The 19451-nt window shown below is 48.7% G+C and overlaps 1 protein-coding gene across 5 annotated transcripts; it reads left to right on the top strand.

Moving 5' to 3' along the window:
- Window positions 1-121: 121 nt before the first annotated feature.
- Window positions 122-10699, top strand: TXNL4A (thioredoxin like 4A). Of its 5 annotated transcripts, none has more exons than XM_081150189.1 (5): window positions 122-456; window positions 1300-1583; window positions 1719-1891; window positions 8912-9015; window positions 10271-10699. In XM_081150189.1, exons 3-5 carry the CDS (start codon window positions 1739-1741, stop codon window positions 10440-10442), a joined length of 429 nt encoding a protein of 142 aa, XP_081006315.1. In that variant the 5' UTR covers window positions 122-456; window positions 1300-1583; window positions 1719-1738; the 3' UTR covers window positions 10443-10699. The 5 variants fall into 5 exon arrangements, 4 of the variants coding, with proteins under 4 accessions (XP_081006315.1, XP_081006316.1, XP_081006318.1 ...); XR_013999770.1 differs by lacking the exon at window positions 122-456 and adding an exon at window positions 3885-3954 and having other exon boundaries at window positions 1511-1583; XM_081150190.1 differs by lacking the exons at window positions 122-456; window positions 8912-9015; window positions 10271-10699 and adding an exon at window positions 3885-3956 and having other exon boundaries at window positions 1511-1583.
- The last annotated feature ends 8752 nt before the right edge of the window (window positions 10700-19451 follow it).

The following is a 19451-nucleotide window of genomic DNA, read 5'->3' as shown; positions in this document are numbered from 1 at the left end:
GCTGGGCGGGACAGGGGCCTGCGCGGGGGGAGAGTTGCGGGCGGGACTGCACGCCTCTGGGCTAGGAATTTGGGGGTTAACGTTGTGCGCAGGTTTGCTGTGATTTCAAATCCACGTTTGTGTCACGTGAAGTGGTTTCACTGCACTTGATTACGACAAAGACTAAAACGTACCTTTGGGGTGAGAATAAAGTCAGTCACGTTACATCTGTTGTCCGAGGTAAGCAGCAGCCGGGCTGCTGGGGGGCGGGGAGCTCATCCACGAGAACGTGGAGCAGCCGCGGTGGCGAGGGGACGTGCCGGCCGCAGATCCCGGGAGCTCGTGAGGCCTGGAGAGCCCCGGGCTGCGGCGGCGCTTCCACCAGAAAGTCTGGGACGCCCTGCGGAGTTCGTTTTCCCTAACAGTGGTGACACACCGGGGGCCCACCTACCGCGCTGCAAGGTTGCACAACACAAGGTCAGTATACAAAAGATATTTCTAGACCTAGTTATGAATAATCTGAAAATATTAAAAATAACCCACTTAAATAGCATCAAAAAGAATAAAATATTTAGGAAAAAAATGTAAGTGCAAGAAGTGGACACTGGAATCTAAGCCATAGAAATTAAAGATCTAAATGGAAAGAATCCCACATGCATCGATTGGAAGACTTAATCTTGTTAAGATGCAATACGTCCTAAATTGGTGTATAGAGTCAACACAATCCTTACCAAAACCACAGCTGCCTTTTATTCAAAACTGACAAACTAACCCCAATACTCATATGGAGTGCAAGGACTCAGAAGGGCCAGATTGGAGACCTCCCTGATGTCAAGGCTGACTGCTGCCCCAGCTGGTTTGTCTCAGCGCTGAGAGCCGGCCTGTGGACTGAAGGGTCCGGGTCTGACCCCGGTCCAGGGCATGCACCTGGGTTTGCCGGCTCCATCCCCGGCCCCAGTCGGGGCACCTGCGGGAGGCAACCAGTCGATGTGTCTCTCTCCCTCTCTCTCCCCCTTCCACTCTATCTGAAAAGCAATGGGAAAAAATGTCCTCAGGTGAGGATTAAAAAAAAGACTACAAAGCTTCATGAATCAAGACAGACTGACATACGCTACACATAAAGATCAGTGTCGTTGAATCGACACTACAGAAATCCTTGCATTTAAAGTCAATCGAAGCCGGGCTGGCGTTACTCGGCGCAGAGCGCTGAGCACGACCCGGGAGATGTAGGTTGGATTCCGGGCGCAGGCCCAGGTTTCAGGCTCGATCCCCAGGGAGGGGTGTGCAGGAGGCAGCCAATCAGTGACTCTTCCATCACAGACGTGAATCTCCCCCTCCACGTGGGCGGCCAGAATGATTCATTTGGAGCCTTGGTGGAGCGAGCTAACAAGCCCCTCCCGCACGGCGGCGCCTCCCCCAAGCAACCAGACTCCAGGCCACCACCTGAGACCACCCACCAGGCTCCAAGCCCGGGCGCCGACGCGCGCGCACGGCGGACGCACCAGCGGCGAGCGCGAGCGCGTACGCACGCACGCACGCACGCACACGTCGGTGCATTGCATGCCGGGAGCGGCCTCTTCGCGGGAGGCTTGGTGCTGTCGGAGGTCGGTGCGGGCCGGGGCCTGGGGGGTGTCCCGGGAGGGAGCGGGGGGCGGGCGGGGCCGGGGCTGGGCCCGGGAGGGGGCGGGGGTCGCGGGCTGAGCCGGAAGGCGCGGGTGCAGTGAGTCCCTCTTCCGCAGAGGCCGGTCGAGTCGCCAGCATGTCGTACATGCTCCCGCACTTGCACAACGGCTGGCAGGTGGACCAGGCCATCCTTTCGGAGGAAGACCGGGTGGTCGTCATTCGGTTCGGGCACGACTGGGACCCTACGTGCATGAAAATGGACGAAGTCCTGTACAGCATAGCGGAGAAGGTACCGAGCCCGCCGCGCCGCCCGCCCCGCGCCGCCGAGTCGCCCTCTCTCGCTCGGCCGGTCGGCGGGAGGTTTAAAAGCTGCATCCATTCGCTCTGTTCAAGCCTTAAATTTTAATGTGCGGCAAAGGAAGAGAAGACGTAGGGTTGACCTCGTGTGAGGACCAGCTCCCCGAAATTGCAACCAGTAGGTTATGTTTTTTGGGGGGAGAAGTTTCCAGTCATTACAGAAAAGTTCATGACCCCTTTCCCTAGGTAAATAACTTAATTCCTAGTGATAGGGTGTTTTTCAAAATTTGCATCTGTAGGAGCAGGAACACAACAATTTTGCCGACTTTGGCAGGAGTGTTGGAGCTCCCTTTAAATAGCTTAGTTTAAAAGGATTTTCTTTTTTTTGGTACCGTGTTTATTTGTTTTATTAATAAAGCAGAGCATTTATGTTAGTAGCATGGGAAATCCTGCTCGTTTTGTCGTTTTTTATTTTTCTTATTTATTTTTAATTTACATCGGAGATTTAAATGCAGGAACAGTCGGTGGAAACAGAATTGGGCTTTGTTAGATATGGTTTTCCTGATGGTTAAGGTCAGACACCGGTGTCTGTGGCACTTGTTTGCCAACAGTCAGAGTGCAGGTTGTAGGGTGTTTCTGTGTAACCAGAGCCTTAATTCTTTTTAAAAATTTCCTTATGAGGATTTTAAGATCACTTTAATTTGGATTTTTGCAATTGCATCAATAGGGCAAAAGGTACGTATATTACAGTGTTAGTGAAATAATTAACTTACTACTATTTTATGAATGATTAGAAAGGTCATTTGAATGAAGAGTAAAAGTGGAAACATTGAAGCCATCTTTCATGGTAATAGGAGATGCTAATATAAACTGGGTTAAAATAACACCTTTGAGTAAATAGTAACAGATGTAAAGATATACTTTGTATTTAGGAAAGGAAAGCTGATTTTTACTGTCTCCTATTTGGTAGGAGAGGCAGAGAGATGTAGGGTTGGTGGCATTATGGACGTTGGGGACCGTTCTTCCATGTCAGTCATCATAAGTACCACTTGGAATACTTAACAAGTGCATGGTAGAGATTCCGGTTCCATGGGCTTGGGGTGAGGTCCAGAAACAGCTTCTTTGAGAACCTCCCCTGGGAATTGTGATGCGACTTTCCAAAACCCCTCAACAGAGGTCTGGGTTCAAGTACAGGTGCGGGGCTTGTTAGCTATTCCCAAGACACTGAGGAGCTTGGGGAGGTGACTAGGGAACTGAGGAGAGCTTTGAGTCAGGTGAGGTGGTGCCAGGGAATCATTTATTCATTGTTTAAGCTGTAGTTGTCAGGCAGATCCTGCTGAATTCAGTGAAGACTCTACCAAGCACCTTTCTGATAAGCAGATCATTAGTGTGTTGACTTTGAAATAGCCTAGGGTGTGTGTTCTGGATTCTACCTTGCAGGTGGTGGCATAACCACCAGGTGATGTCCAGATCCTGCTGCCCTCAGCACCAGGCTAGGAGGGCTAGAGATGTCAGGGTTGGTTGGCTCTTCCTGTCTGAGCAAAACTCAGCAAGATGCTCTTACCCAGGAGAGAGATTTTATGCATTAATGTAAGTTTTTAGGGACTTTTGCCAGAGTGGTTCTTTTCTAATGCCTTCGTGTCAGTAGTGGACACACTCTTCTTGTATTGAACCTGTTCATAAGGACAGTTTTAATTAGGCCACTTTGAGTATTTTCCTTTGGTCTTTTAAGTTACCCTTCTTCTTTTGTCCAAAAATGTGGGTTTATTTTAGTAAACTTTCAATATTGTATTATAATGTAGCTATTCTAAATGCAAACTTGAAATGCATTATAAGGCAATTAATGTTTTATTGTCTTAGTATAAGGGCAAAATATGAGTTTATAACTCTGGAAGTTCTTTTGGGGAAGCTCAACAGGAATTTTTGAGATTTAAGGTTTTAGTATAAATAACAATTTAACTCTATTTAAAAATCTCCCTCTGCAGAAATGGCAGATAATGGGGGATCTTCCTCATCTTGTTACGAGCCCTGTTTGGATACCCCAGCTGTTTTAAAGTGAGTAAAAGTTCCCGGGTTCAGGCTGGAATGGGGTGTGTTGACTTGATGCTCTGACGGTGCCAGCCCCTCCTCATGCTGGGTTAGTTCTGAGCTGTACTGAAGCAGAGATATGCTTACCCATTTCACAGCTGTCTGGAAGTTGGTAGAGTGAGGATAACAAAGTTTCCTGTTTGGTAGTTGATTTTATGCACAGCTTTGAAGAGAAACTGCTTCATGCCCCTCTGAGCTGTCTGCCTTTCTGTAGGAACAGTTTGCACAGCTCGCTGTTACCTAAATCCCACAATGGATAAGAAGAAACAGATGTTTAACTTTTGTGTTTAAAAGCCCATACAAATAGAGTTTAAAGTATGCAGCACCTCAGTGAGACTGCCTTGTGATCATACATTCTAGATGAAATTGTATGTAAGGCAGAGATATTCGTGGAACTCTTTAGGAATGACTATGGGGTCTTCCTGAGGCATCACATCACGTAAAGTAAGTGAACTAGTAGAAGTTGGTGCTCGGTCAATGAGGAATTGATAGAACCGACAGAAGGTGTGTGTTTGTGTTTGCTGTGGATTTGTGTCTCTGCATAGAACCACCTTGCAGCAAGCCTCTGTGAGAAGCAGGATTGAGCGATGGTTAAGGGTCCAGACCGAGCTGGGTTCTGCCACTTACTGCCTGTATGATATGTAGGAAAGTGGGTACCAGTGCCTGACTCATAAGTGGTTGCAGGCAGAGTTAACATAAAGTCTCCCAAGACACTTCCTGTCACATAGCAGGTAGTATGTTCCGTAATCGTTAGCTACCGTTATTATGTCTCTCTCACATCACAAAATTTGCAACAGTTATTGTGAGTAGAGCTAATCAGGGTACTTAGTTTTAGAAAATTAAGTTACCATATAATTTTTTTGATGGACTTGAAATGAATTACCTAACAATGTAATAATTAGTCAATTGACAGCCCAGAACATGATCAAAAGAATATGTGTATAAAAAAATAAGTTGATAATAGAAATGAAACTTGTACATATGGTTTTTGGTTTTAAAAAATACTAATCAACAACCAGTTAAGATTACTACAGATATAGTAGGCAAAATGTATTTTAATAGGATGCAAATACGTTTACAGCACCATTTAAAAAGATGGTCTCATGGGTAAATGGGAAAAGAACTTGAAAAAAAAAGAAATTCCCGTGGTTAAGTAAACTTCAAAGAAACACACATTAAAACAGTGCACTGTCATTTTTTGGGTATGTCAGAGACAAAATGGTAAAAAGGAGTTGGTGTGTGGGGTGTGCTGGAAGCCGTGGTGTTCAGGTGGTAGCACTGCAGTCACCCTGAGGAGTGCGGCTGGCTTTGTACAAGAAGCCTGACGAGCGGACGGTCCCACCGTTTTCAGTAACTGACCCTCCAGGAGACAAGGCTTTGTGCTCTGTGAGACCAGTGCTGTCATTTGTAGCAAAAGTGGAAACAAGCACAGTGTCCAGAGATGGCAGACCACTTAGGCCAGGCACAGTGCAGGCAGGAAACTGACAGCTCCTGAGCAGGTGCTAGCAGTCACCTGTCCAGGCTTGGAAATTGGGATTTAAACTGGGAACGTCCACCCTACTGGGTGGAATATTATTTGGCCATAAAAAACGATTTTCTACAGGCTCTATTTAATACGGTGGGGAAGCAGTGATGTCAGCTGGAGAGAAGCAGATTGTAGAAGGCGCCCTCATCAGCAAGAATTGGGTCGGGAAGGGCACACTTACTTTTCACTTTAAAACATTCATGTGCTGTTGGTTTATTATGACTGTCTTATGTTCTTTAAATTATATAACTTGTTTGAAAAATACTGGGCTGGATACAAAAGAGCAAATTTTCCATTTCATTTCTCTATTTTCCAAATGAACTTTTTTTTTTTTAAATATATCTTTATTGATTTCAGAGAGAGGAAAGGAGAGGGAGAGAGAGAGGCAGAAACATCAATGATGAGAGAGTCATTGATCGAGCCCGCAACCTGGGCATGTGCCCTGAGTGGGAATCGAACCCCGAACGCCTGGATCCTAGGTCGACGCTCAACTGCTAAGCCATGCCCGGCCGGGCCCAAATGAACATTTTTTTTAAATGGAGAAAAGATAGACACTTAGCTTAATTTCAGTTTTATATTAAAAAAATACACACAGGATTTTAGTTACCTGCAGACTCATGAATGGATGTGAACTGTTTGATGTTGTGGTTCGGACCATGTGGAAGGCGTCGCAAAAATACAGGCCACCCAAACCCACGTGAGGAGAAGCTTTGACAGAAGGGAGCTTTTCCAGAGGAGAAATGGGGGGTTCAGAGTGGGGGGCAGTATGCTCACATAGCTGCCCACCTGGGTGAGCCACATGGCGTGGCCCCTTCCTTCCTGCCAGAACTGTGGCTGTGGAGAGTCTTCTGTGGGGTCTCGCCTCTGAGGAAGGGGGTGGACTTGACACCTCGTAAGGCAGATCTGATCTCAGGATGATAGAGTGAAGTCCATACTGTCCAGAACCACAGTTCTTAGTGACAAAAATAGGTTTCTTGAGTTTTAAATAGAAGTTTATTGTTAAAGTTCTTTTATTTAGCAAATATTTACTAGTGCCTTGAACGTGGCAGGTGTTTGGCTCTGAGGACACATCAGTAAAGACCACAGACGTGGTTCCCAGCCTTGTGGGGCTTCAGATTGATCTGAAGAATCCGAATGTGATTTATTTTGAGGGTCAAACCAAGTTCTGTGGGGTCACTTAATTGGGGTTTATTTTACTTTTGAGTGAGCTACAGTTTTCTTACCATTGAAGGCAAAGGGAAATAAGCCTGTTTCTAAAAGCCTAGCTGTCTGAAAGGCCTCTTGGGCTTTCATTGGATCAGCAGCTTGTGCTCCATTCAGGAGATAGGTGTGTGTTTTTATATTGTAATATTAACATCTGTCATTTTAAATAACAACTTTTATTATGTGGGAAGTAATAAAGCAAGAAAATGCTTTTCTTAAGACAGTACCTGTGCTTAGTGAGCTTTACATGGAGGCAGCACCTCAAAGACTAGCTGGTAACTTTCTCCAGGAGACAGTGTGGAGAGGAGCCTGTGGCTGCCTTCACCCAGCCCTGTCTGAGTGGCCACAGTGACCCAGAGTCACACTCAGCAGAGGCTGTTTGAATGTTTGGTGCTCAGCTCACATTCTTTAACTCAGTTCTCTTCATTCCACAGACACCTTCTCTGTCACCAGGAGAGGGAGGGGGATGGCTAGGGGACCCAGTTCTTCCTGCCTCAGCCTCTGAGTTCGTCAGCCTCTTGCCTCTCTTTTCATAGCCGAGCCCCTCTTGGCCACTATTGCAGCCCCGTGCTATCTTGCGCTTTTGAGCTGGCACCGATGACCTGCCGGTACAGAACTCAGCTCTTCCCCACCTTACTTGTAAATAAATACCCAGACTTCTGAAGCTGGGAAGGCCCCTGCCTGCATTTCCAAGCTCACCCTCCCACCTCTGACCCCCTGTCCAGGTGCTGCCTCCGCATCTGCCAGTTCTCTCTTCTGCCATTATGTTATGTTACATTACGGTGCCGCGCTCTTAGCCTGACGAGTCCCCACCCCACGGGCCCACCCCTCTGGGCAGGCGGGTCCCTTCAGGCCTTGGGTAGGATTCTCATGTAGAGGTTGGGCCTTGGCTTAATATGTCTCTATTTAGGTGTGTTGAACGAGTTAGAATTAATGAGGAGTGTCTTGCCCAGAGTGGGTTCTCAGTTGTTCATGAAACCCATCTGGTGAAATAAACATGTTCAAGTTCCCCTAAAGGACACCAGTCAGGTTGGGTTAGGTAAGGGCCCACCCAGCGCCAGCATGACCTCGTCTTACCTGATTACACCTGCAGGGACCCTAGTTCCATATGAGGCCACATTCTGAGTACTGGGGATTAGGATTTCATATACTGTACATATTTTGCAGGAGGGTTGGGGAAAGGGCACAATTCAACCCCCACAACATAGTAATTCATATAAGCTTTCTAGAAGGCATTGAGACAGAACTATTTATAAGAAGCCTTTAAAATGTCATGTTCTTCTAGAGATTGTATTTTAGGAATTTATCTTTAGAAATAATGAAGCGTGTGTACAAAATTAAGGGTTAGAATGATATTAATGAAAGTGAATTATTTCATGAAAAATTAGAAGGTTACAGAAAAATGGTAAAGTAATGGCGTAGACATTTGATGAACTAATTATTTAACGGAGCCATAAAAGTTGTGTTTTTGTAAAGTATATAAGAGAATGCTTGTAATTAAAGCAGGCACTAAATATAGCATGATCACTGTATGATCACATTTTGTTAAAACAGTATGAACAGATTTTTATTTACGTACTTACACAAGGAGCCTTGGCTTGGTGGCTCAGTTGGAGGAAAGATGGGAATGAATATACTGAAAATCCCTTCGCAGCAGTTAACTTTTTGTTGGCATTGAAGGTGATTTTATTTTTAGTTTTCTGGGTTTTCTAAATCTTCTCTGATGATGCAACTAAAGAAAATTTGTTATATATGCTATTATTTGGTGTACTAGTTTATTAGTATTTACAAGAGTTCAGACCCAAGTACGTGGGGAGTGTGTGGCTTAATTCTACAGATATGTAAAGCAGTCATTCAGTGCACGTGATTAAGTGTTCGTGAAAGTCCAAGTTTGGAGAACTTTGCATAGATTATTGCTAGATCAGCGTGAATAATATACCTGTGGACGTTTCCTGCAGGTTCTTGTAACTCGCTGACCTGAAAAACGTTAAGGGAGGTGTAAATGGTCAGTGAATTGCTCAGTGTCCGAGCTTGTGGAATTGTTTTTCTGTGTTAACTCTCCTGGGAAGATGTTGGAGAGGTCGCTTGAAAATGTTCTATTATACACAGATAGTTGTTTTTGTTTTTAATGTGCTTTTACAGAATAAAAATTTGATTTCTTATTTTAGGTTTTGTTTCAATCTTCTTTACTTTTAGGTAAAAAATTTTGCAGTTATTTATCTTGTGGATATTACAGAAGTACCTGACTTCAACAAGATGTATGAGCTGTATGATCCGTGCACGGTCATGTTTTTCTTCAGGTGCGTCCTCTCTCAAATCTGTTGTTTAAGTTGTCTTCCTAAAGTGTTTAAACTAAAGTTGTTGGTCTGGGGTTTAATGTGATCAAGATGCCTTCAGAGTCTTTTATTCAGAGGGAAGTCGGCTGTGTGGCCATGTCAGGTACAGACTGTACCACCAGGCAATCAGCATGGTCTTCTGAGTAATTTTTGAAGCGACAGTTCCCGTTCTGGCATTTACTCAGTGACAAATCGCCCTTCTGAAATAACCTTGCCCAGAAACCTAGGTGAAGTGTAATTGAATGAAAGACATTCTCATTAACATTTAAGATATGTTTAAGTAAACTGTTGATTAAAAATGCCCATTTTATTTTTTTATTATTTTTTTAATCCTTGCCCGAGGGTATTTATTCCAGTCGACGTGAGAGGGAGACATCAATTGGTTGCCTCCTGCATGCGCCCAGACTGGGGCTGGGGTCAAGCCTGCACCCGAGGTACGTTATGTGCCCTTGGCTGGAATTGAACCCAAGACCTTTCAGACCATGGGCCAACATTCTAACCACTGAGCCACACCAGCCAGGATGGAAAATGTCCATCTTAAAATAACTCACTTTTAAAATATGCCAGTGACTGTTTAATGTCCCTTATGGTGCCTAAGAGGAAAACGTCTACTTAATTTCTTTGCTTATAAGCACAAGATCATTTTATCAGCTAAAACATTCTGTTGTGGACTCTAGTCAGTGGGTTACTGGCATGAAGAATAGAATTTCCCTAATTGCCTCAGGTAAGTTGGTATCCACAGGTCCAGTGGACTGTCCAGGGTGTGTATTAGCTTCATGTTCTGTGTAACAAGTTAGCACAAACTTTGTGGCTGAAAACACCACTTGTGAGCTTGGTTTCTGCAGGTCCAAGTCCAGGCAGGCTCCATGTGTCCCTTGGGGTCTCACGAGGGCATTCAGGGGAGAATCCACGTGACTCACCCTGATGGCTGCCACACATCGGAGTCAAGTCTGAGCCAAGTAACCAGAACTGTAACAGGGAAACAGGCACTTTTCATGGGATCCCTTCTAGAGGCTTTTTTTTGTTTATTGATTTTTAGAGAGAGAGGGTGTGTGAGAGAGAGAGAGAATCGTTGATTTCTTCCACTTACTCATGCATGTGCACTGACCAGGGATCGAAACCCCCAGCCTTGGTGTCCGTGGACAGTGCTCTACCCTGCCGAGCTCCCTGGCCAGGGCCCTTCTGGAGGCTCTAATGAGCATCCCATGTCCCCCCCTAGGAACAAGCACATCATGATCGATCTGGGCACCGGCAACAACAACAAGATCAACTGGGCCATGGAGGACAAGCAGGAGATGATCGACATCATTGAGACCGTGTACCGGGGCGCCCGCAAAGGCCGGGGCCTGGTCGTGTCCCCGAAGGACTACTCCACCAAGTACCGATACTGAGCCCGTCACTGGTGCAGGGGGTGGGTTTGCGGGCATCACTTTCACCTGGAGATGCTGTGGACTCTGAGGCCTTGAGTCTGGGGAAGGACGGAAGGCTGCTCAGACTCACTCGGAGTTGGCCCTGCTGCTGGACTTTTATATTTTCAAGTACCTGTAAATATCTAGCTGAAGTGAACAAATACACGAGGATGGGGACATCCCTGTGGTTTAGTTCTTGTATAGATCACTGGTTTGGGGAGTAAAAACTTAGTTCTTTACCTTTGAAGTGAAGTTCAGGGGTCTGTGGGCCACTGTTTTGCACCCTTGGCAGTGGAAGCTCTGAGTGTCCCGTGGCTGCTGGAACAGACCACATCCCGGGGCACGTAGCAGAATGTGTCTCACCTGGAGACAGGACGTCTGAGGGCCAAGTGCCTCTTCCCCACCCGCCCCGGCCCACCCTGGTCTCAGCCTTCGTCCTTTCCTGAGTGGCATCTGTGTCCACATGTCCCGTTTTGATAGGACACCGGTCATTGGCTCAGGGCTGCTGGGCTCCAGCATGATCTCATCTTACTAATTACATCTGCAACAGTTCCATCTTCACATAAGGTCATTCTGAGATCCTGGGGAGATGGGGGGGCACAAGTCAACCCACAACAGAATCTAACAGCCTGAGTTCAGAAAGGATACACACTTAGTAAAAATGTACCTTATGCTTCGGGTTATAATAACAGTGCAATAACCTAACTTGGGGGGAGGAGGGGGCCTTCCTTTTGAATATAAAAAGGAAGCTGCTGCTTATTTCCCCTGAGAGTATATCTAATGTACTTGAACATGCTGCATTCTCTGTGGAGTCCCTGAGCCATGGCCCTTCAATCCCATAGCTTCCTTATCAGTCTCAAGTTTCTCTTATAATTCCCTCCCAGGAGCATGGTAGTGATTGATTGGGATCATTCTGAACGTGTGTCGTGTGTGTGTGTGTGTGTGTGTGTGTGTGTGTGTGTGTGTGTGTGTAGCAAGGGGAGCATTGGTGGGGGGACACACCTGGAGCCCCCGTGGTTTCACAGCCTGGTTCTGCCACTTACTGAGAACCTTGAGCAAGTGGCTCAAGTCCTGGAAGTCCTGCTCTGGAGTGAAGGGGATGCTAGTGACTGGAGAAAAGGTATGAGATGTTCTAAATTAAATTACAGGCCAGAGAGGGAGACGAGCAATTAACCAGTTAATAGCTGTGGGCCAGCTGACAAAAGGCTGCTCACAGTCCTGAGTGTACTGGAGCTTTGAATTCAACCCTAGGCTTCTGTTAGCAACACTGGACCACTGCATCCTGCACATGCGTGATTTCAGGACTAACCAATCAAAGGTGGTGGCACCTGTCATAGAACTGCCCTGGGCTCACCTTTTCCTTCCCCCCTTATCTGTGGCTAATGAGAATTCTCTCAGAACAATTTACGTCTTCCCCCCAATGTGTAACTGCCCACCAACTCATCCAGGATATGGTCCTGTTTGTCTTCTGTCTCACCCTGATGCTGGTGGTTTTGACTTCATGCCCAGGAAGGACCGGGTCTGTTTCTGGCAGGGGATTCCTGGGTAAGAGTCTCATTGTAGATCATTTATAATAGCAAGAAAGTGGGATATAACCTCAGTATCCAAGACCATAGACTATCAATCAGCCATAGCCCTGGCTGGTGTGGCTCAGTGGATAGAGTGTCAGCCCTCGCACCTAAGGGTGGCAGGTTTGATTCCCAGTTAAGGGCAATACTTGGATTGCAGGTTCGATCCAGCCCTGGTTGGGCCTGTGTGGGAGGCAGCCAGTCGTGTGTCTCTCACATCGATGTTTTTCTCTCTCTCTTTCCCTCCCTTACCTCCCTCCCACTCTCTAAAAATCAATGGAAAAAGTATCCTGGGGGGATGAGTAACCAAAAAAAGAGTGTATGACATTTTCATTAGAAAAAAGTGTTTATATGAAAAGAGGTCAGGATATTAGATAACAAACAATACGATCAACTATATAAAATGGGTGAAAAAACATTGGCGGCTAAATTGTGGTTGATTCTGACTTTTGAATGAACATGACATTTCATTTGCAGGGATAATTTATATTTTACAATGGGAAACTACATCTAGCCTTTTTGGGGTGATCAGGGTTATTTCACTCTGGCCTGGAGAGAGGGGAATTGGATAATTATTTGAAAGTGTTTCTACATACCCTGAAAAGATCTAACTGCTCACTGCCTCCGGGGGGGGGGGGGGGGGGGCAGTGAGGGTAAGGGTGACCTTGGGAATTAGCAGCACTCCCGGCTCACCTGCCTTCTCGGTTTTCACCTGGTTTGGTTTGGAGAGTGTCGCTATCAGAACCTGTCTGGACTGGACAGATTAAAATGCGTCTTCCCAAGATGCTGTGACTGGAAGTGTTGAGTGGTGCAGCTGTTCAAAAAGCACCTTCTACCAGAACACTGCTTACGATACTTTTAAAAAAGATCTGTGTAGAATTTAATTGAGAAAAAAATTGACGACATACAGTTTACGCTTCTCTTGTGTGGTTTACAAGTAAATGTGTCTGTGAAGACGTGCTCTGCCATTCGGCAAATATCTTTTGGGAAGTGGTCAGTTACCTTCGGAATTACGTTCTTACCACCTTGCCTTTGTTTTTTTAATCTTTAATTTTACTCAAATGGTTTCTTAAGGACTAAAAATCAGAACTTGAGTTACATAGATTATAACTCAAAGTACAGTTTTCATTTTTATCACAGTTTCAAGTGTAAGTGCAGATGTAAGAAAAAAGAAAGAGGTAAAGATTTACTTACATATGAATTAATGCGCAGTTAAATAAGCCGAACCCAAGCTTTCAGCGAGTGTACCTTAATTCCCGTAATTACTAGAACATTTGTATAGGAAAAATTCATTACATAGAAAAATGGAATGTTAAGTACCTTGTTTCAGTTGAATGGAGCCAACGTGGACTCACCATCAAGGTGAGTAAACAAGGTGTTTCCCATCGCTCGGGGCTGAGATTCCATCACCGGGGCCACAGGTGTCCAGGGAGCTCCCTCCTGTCTGTGTCGAAGTGAACACGGGAAAGGGTTACATTCAAAGCGGGAACGGACAAAGAGATCTTTCAGAAGGTAGAACAGTAGTTTTAACACTGGGGGTCACGGACTCTCCTCCAGTCACTCCTCCCAACGGGAACACAAGTTTAGGGGTTTGCAGGTTACCCTGAAACGTGGGCACAAGCCCTGACCTAATGCCACCCACACAACACATTTAACCAGGCAGTTTTGAATTTATTTAGGCCTCTCTTTCAATGTAAAAGACATCAGCAGCTTTGAACAAGCTTAGATACCTGACCTTCTCTCGTGTGCATCAAGAAGTGCAGTCTTGCCCTGGCTGGTGTGGCCCAGTTGGACATCATGCCACACGCTGAAAGGCGGTGGGTTGATGCCAGGGCAGGGCACATACGCAGGCTATGGGTTCAGTCTCTGGGCAGGGCATGTTTGGAAGGTAACTGATAATGTTTCTCTCTCCCTCAACATCAATTTAAAAAAACACCAGGAAATCCTAGGTCAACAATTATCCCCTTAAAAATATTCCACGATAATTTAACAGGTCAAAGTATCAGTATTTGCTATAAGGTGGGAAAGGGTATTTCTGAGGTGTAATGTTGCCGTCAGAACTTGAAAAATGTTCTTGAAGTTCATGAAATAGATTTTCTGCCTGACAAAAATGAATCATAAGGCAACTGAATATAACTTACTCGATACGAACCATCCACATGTGTAGTTGTTTTTGACGAGGAAAGTCTTCAACCCGGAGCGCGGGGACAGAGCCAGGGGCAGAGTTGCCGGAGGCCAGCGCCAGCCTCGCGCCGCGCGCAGAGCGACCCCGACGCGCCCCTGCACCCGCGGGGGGGGGGGCCCGCGGCGTCCAGGCGACCCCCACGCGCCCCTGCACCCGCGGGGGGGAGGGGGTTCGGGCCGCGGCGTCCAGGCGACCCCCACGCGCCCCTGCACCCGCGGGGGGGGGGCCGGGCCGCAGCGTCCAGGCGACCCCGACGCGCCCCTGCACCCGCGGGGGGGAGGGGGTTCCGGCCGCGGCGTCCAGGCGACCCCGACGCGCCCCTGCACCCGCGGGGGGGGGGCCGCGGCGTCCAGGTGACCCCCACGCGCCCCTGCACCCGCGGGGGGGGGGGTTCGGGCCGCGGCGTCCAGGCGACCCCCACGCGCCCCTGCACCCGCGGGGGGGGTTCGGGCCGCGGCGTCCAGGCGACCCCCACGCGCCCCTGCACCCGCGGGGGGGGGGGCCGCGGCGTCCAGGCGACGGCAGGAACCGCCTGAGCCACGCTGGCTCCGGGCCTTCTCGGGGCGCTGCGCAGGACTCGGCCCTCGGCCCCTGGGCTCATTAGCTGGGCGCCTCGCTGACACCTTTGCTTGTTGCCTCGTAGCTTAGAAGTGCAGCCGCGCGCTGTTGGGGTGTAATTCTCTCCTCACACAAGCCCATCTCCAGAAGCGGGGGCGCGGGGGCGGGTCTGGAACCTGCGTTTCCGCGTGAAGAGCGGCCCGCGGTCAGCACTGTTTCCTCCTGTCGGCGGCTTTACCTTCGTCAGGAAAATGTAGGTTTAAGTACCTACAACATCTGACAAGTTCTTTTCAACAGACTGAGAATCGGCCCTAAATGGTGCTTCGCGGTCACTAGCCGTCCGCTCTGCCTGCAGGAGGTGGGTGGGGGCGCCGCGGGCGGTCTCTGCCCCGCCCCAGCCCCCTTCCCCAGCGGGAGGGGGTCGAGCCCCCAGAGGGCCAGGTGGAGGCAAGGAGGGGGCGGGGCCCCCACTCGCCGCGGCCGCAGCGCGCCCCCGGGGTCTTCGCGTCCCTGCGCGTCCGTGTGGACCCAGGGCGCGTGGGGTGGGCCCCAGTCCGGGTGGGTCCGGGTGGCCCTGGCGTGTCAGTGCGGCAGTGACCCTCTCTGGTCCCGGCAGCGTTGGTCGCGGGCAGCGCTTCGGCTGCAGAGGGAACACCTGAGAGTCTGGAGGTGCTGCAGCCGCCCAGCAACTTAGGTGCCAGGGTGAATTCCTGGGCGGGGCGGGGCTGCCCAAGTGGGGAGACGCAGAAGCTGCCCCGCAGGTCTTGGGAAAAGGCCTGGGAGGTGAGGGCCAGGTGAGGGTGGCGGCTCCATCCTGAAGGTCATTGTCACCATCCCTGGGGCGGGATCTGGGACCCTGTGCAGGGACAAGGCCTCTGGTCTTAGGGTCACAGCTCTGCTTTGCTTTTTTCATCACTTTGGAGAAGAAAAAGGTAGCCACAGAGCTGGCAAGCCCCCTCCTCCTGCTTGTCCTCTTCGTATTATTATAAAATATACACAACATAAAATGTACCATCTTAGCCACTTTTAAGTGCACAGCCCAGTGGCATTAGGCACATTCACCACGGTCTACCCACACAATGCTTTCATCTGCCCAAACCGAACCACTGTCCCATTAAACACTCACTCACCCTCCCCCAGGCCCTGGCACCCACTGTCTACTGCCTTCATTTTCCATCCATGTCACTTCTCTGAATGGGGGGGTCACGGAGGCCCTGGGGACTGGGCCCTGTAATCACCCATCCTGGAGACTGTCAACTCTGAATCTCTGCCACATCTGTGGGTGACTTCAAGGCTAAAAATCTCATGCTCTGTGACCGATTCCCAACACACCACCAACACTTGCATCTGGATTTGGGTTTTACAAATATCTGGAAGGAACCCCTCCCCCACTCCCTCCTGGTGTGCTTAAGGCCTGTCTGGGTGGGAGCTGTTGGATCAGTTTGTGGGTGGTGACCTGTTTTGTACCCCTTTAAACTTGAAGCTCTGTGGGGCAGGGCTGTGTCTGTCTGAGTCACCCCAGTGTCCCAGGTGTCTAGCTGAGTCACAGCACATGGACACCTGGATGCTGAATGTGTTTGTGAAACACGGTCACATGTTAGTAATCAGGAGAATACAAATCAAAAGCATACTGAGATCCCAGTTCACACCCACGGTGGCTACAGTCAAATGCAGACAATACCAGGTGTTGGCGGGAGGGGGTAAATCTGGAGCCTCGAAATTGCTGTGGGAATGGGAAATGGCACAGCCAGTGAGCACATAGCCTGCTGGTCCATAAAACCTCAATTCCACCTTTAGGTATCGACCCAAGAGGAATGACAAAATGTGTTGTGTCCACACAAAAACATGTACACAAATGCTTATAGCAGTATTAACAGTGGTCAAAAGGCAGAAGGAAACAACCGGGTGTCCAACAGATGAAGAAACAATGTGGTCTGTCCATACAAGGGGGTATCACTCAGTTAGAAAAGGAAGTTCTGACACTTGCTACAACACAGATGAACCTTGAAGACGTGATGCTGAGTGAAATATACCAGTCACAAGTGGGGTCAGTACTGTATGATTCCACTATATGAGGTACCTAGAATCATCAAATGCATAATGAAAGTAGACGGTGGGTGCCGGGGCTGGGGGAGAAATGGGGAGTTCGTGTTTAATGGGTGCAGAGCTTGTATGGAGAGATGAAAACATCCTGGAGGTGATGGTGGTGATGGCTGCACAACCATATGGATATACTTAATGCTACTGATGGGTGCATTTAAAAATGGTTAGGATGGTAAATATGAGGTAATGTATATTTTACTACAATGTATCTTTCTAAAAGTACATCTTCCCAGCTAACTCTCCAAACTGTAGGCTAAGAACTCCAGGATCCTTGATTCTCTCTCCCTCTCCCTTTGTGTTTTTAAATATATTTCTCAACTGTAATCTCTGGCCAAATGGGAACCTCCTCAGAAATTCTGATGACCCTGAGAACCAATCTCTACTGGAGAAATAGGATCTGTCATTTTACACCGAGCATCTGTATGGGTTTTCACCTACGCTGCCTAGTTAGGGATCAAATTCTTAGTCCTGCATCTGTGGGCAGCAAACTCATTAATATGGAAGCAAGAATCACTCAACAGAAACCCATTTTGTTAAGAACATTACATTTCAGGAACGGGTTCGGGGCGAAATCCTCTAATGCCACCGACCTTGGGAATTACAGGGTGGGAATGTTAAGGCGTGCTATGAAGCCCCAGAAAGCAAACGGATTCACTGGTGCAGGATGCTCATGGGGAAGAAAAGAGTCTGAAAAAGACACATAATAGCAGAGGCAAAACAGGAGACTAAAGTTTAAATTAGAAAACTAACATTTTAATTTTGATAGATGAGACCATCATAGAGTGACGAAAGGTAAGAGGAAATCCTGTCCTGTGAAGAGTAAATGTCAGGGGACCACCCGACACCGGAGTGGATGTGATGGTCTCGTTTCTAAGGCCTTTGATCTAAGATGCTGTTGACTCTAAGAGGCACTGTTACGACTGAGAAAGGGAGAAATTCTTTCAATTAGACTAACGCGTTCAATTTTTATTCTATATTCATTAAAAGAGGTCTTTTCTAGTTACTGATGCTGGTGATGGACACGGGGTTCTTTGCTACCTCTACTTCTGCATGTTTGCAAATTCTCAAACATTCTGTAAAAGGGGCTCTTTGGGGGTGCAGATGTGGGTAACAGACTAGTATAGGTTTTTTGCTTTTTATTTTTAAATAGTTGCAATATTTTCATAATTTTAGCTTTCCTTTTTTAACGTAATATCAACTATATTTTAAATTTTTATTTATTTTTAGTTTTTTTAGTGAGAGGAAGGAAGGGAGAGAGAGAAAAAAAGAGACAGACAGACATTGGGATCAGTTGCCCTGACTGGGGATTGAACCCACAGGCTGGGTATGTGCCCTGACGGGAATAGAAGCCACCACCTTTTGGTGCAGGGGAGGAGTCTCCAACCGAGTCACACTGACCAGGGCTTATCGACTATTTTTAAACTTATTATTTACAATGCAATTCTGGCTGCACTGAAAGTAAGTGGCCATTTTCCTGGAAGCAAATTATTCTGAGTCCTGAGGACTTCCTGTATTGGGTGTGGATCTTAAAACAGTGACTGCAACCTGGCTACCCCAGAGGCTTCCAAGGCTGCCCAGACTTCAGTGGGCCCTGGAGGTGCGCCCTGGTGTGGGTGCCCCCCCGCCCCACGGGCCCAGAGTAGCAGGTGGCTGTGGGCTGGCCACCAATTTGCCCACATGTGCCAGGAAAACAGGGCCAGCAGCTGCCCCAGATGCAGCGCCAGAAGGGCAGCCGGTGCCCTTGCTCCGACCTCCAGAAGGGGCAGGAGGCGCTCAGCGGCCGCCTCCGCCTCCCCAGCCCTGTCCTGCTTCCTTCTGCGCTGGGTTTTTCCTGTTCAAGCCCCGGCTGTTCTCCGTCATGTCTGGTCGACACTCTGGCTGTGACAGCCCGGCCCTGGCCAGTTCACTCAGTGGTTAGAGCGTGGGCCCCCGACCCAAGGGCCCCGTGTCGCTTCGGCCCGGGGCGCGCTCAGCTGCAGGCGTGATCCCCGCGGGGGCTCCCGGGGGAGGCGGCCCATCCACGTGGTTCTCTCACACCCACGCTTCTCCCTCTCCCTCTGCTCTCTGAAAAGCGGTGGAAAAAACAGCCTCCGGCAAGGATTTAAATAAAAAATCGCGAGAACCCAGAAAAACTTGAAGCTGCCTCGGCGGAGTGACACCCCGTGTTCTTCCAGCGCCGACGCCCGTCGCCCCGCGCTCCTTGGGGCGCTGCTCTCGGCCAGGCTGTGACTGTCGTGATTGCCCACAAAGCCCACCGGGTGGGAAGCTGGCAGCCTGAGTGGGGGCGAGCCGGGGCCAGGTGTGTGCCCGCGGCCACAGGCCTTCCCTCTTGGGGTGCTTCCGCCCTGCCCTAGTTCGGGGTGCCCTGAGCGGGGCTCCTCTGCAGACAGAATTCCGGGGGTTCTGAGCGCCAGCTGCACGGGGTCAGGCCCAGGGCTGGCCGGCGTCACCGGGGCCCCCTCCCGGCCCCGCAGCCCACCGGGGCCCCGCTCCCAGCCCCCGCATCTGCGTCCCGGGCCGGGGTCGCCGGGTCAGCGGGGCTCAGAAATTCCCATTTCCTGTCGCTGTGCAGGGGCG

Source organism: Miniopterus schreibersii, assembly GCF_964146895.1.
Source record: "Miniopterus schreibersii genome assembly, chromosome: 10".
Lineage (NCBI taxonomy): Eukaryota > Metazoa > Chordata > Mammalia > Chiroptera > Miniopteridae > Miniopterus > Miniopterus schreibersii.
Note: the sequence above shows the minus strand (reverse complement) of the source record. Positions and strands in the feature narration are given on the sequence as shown.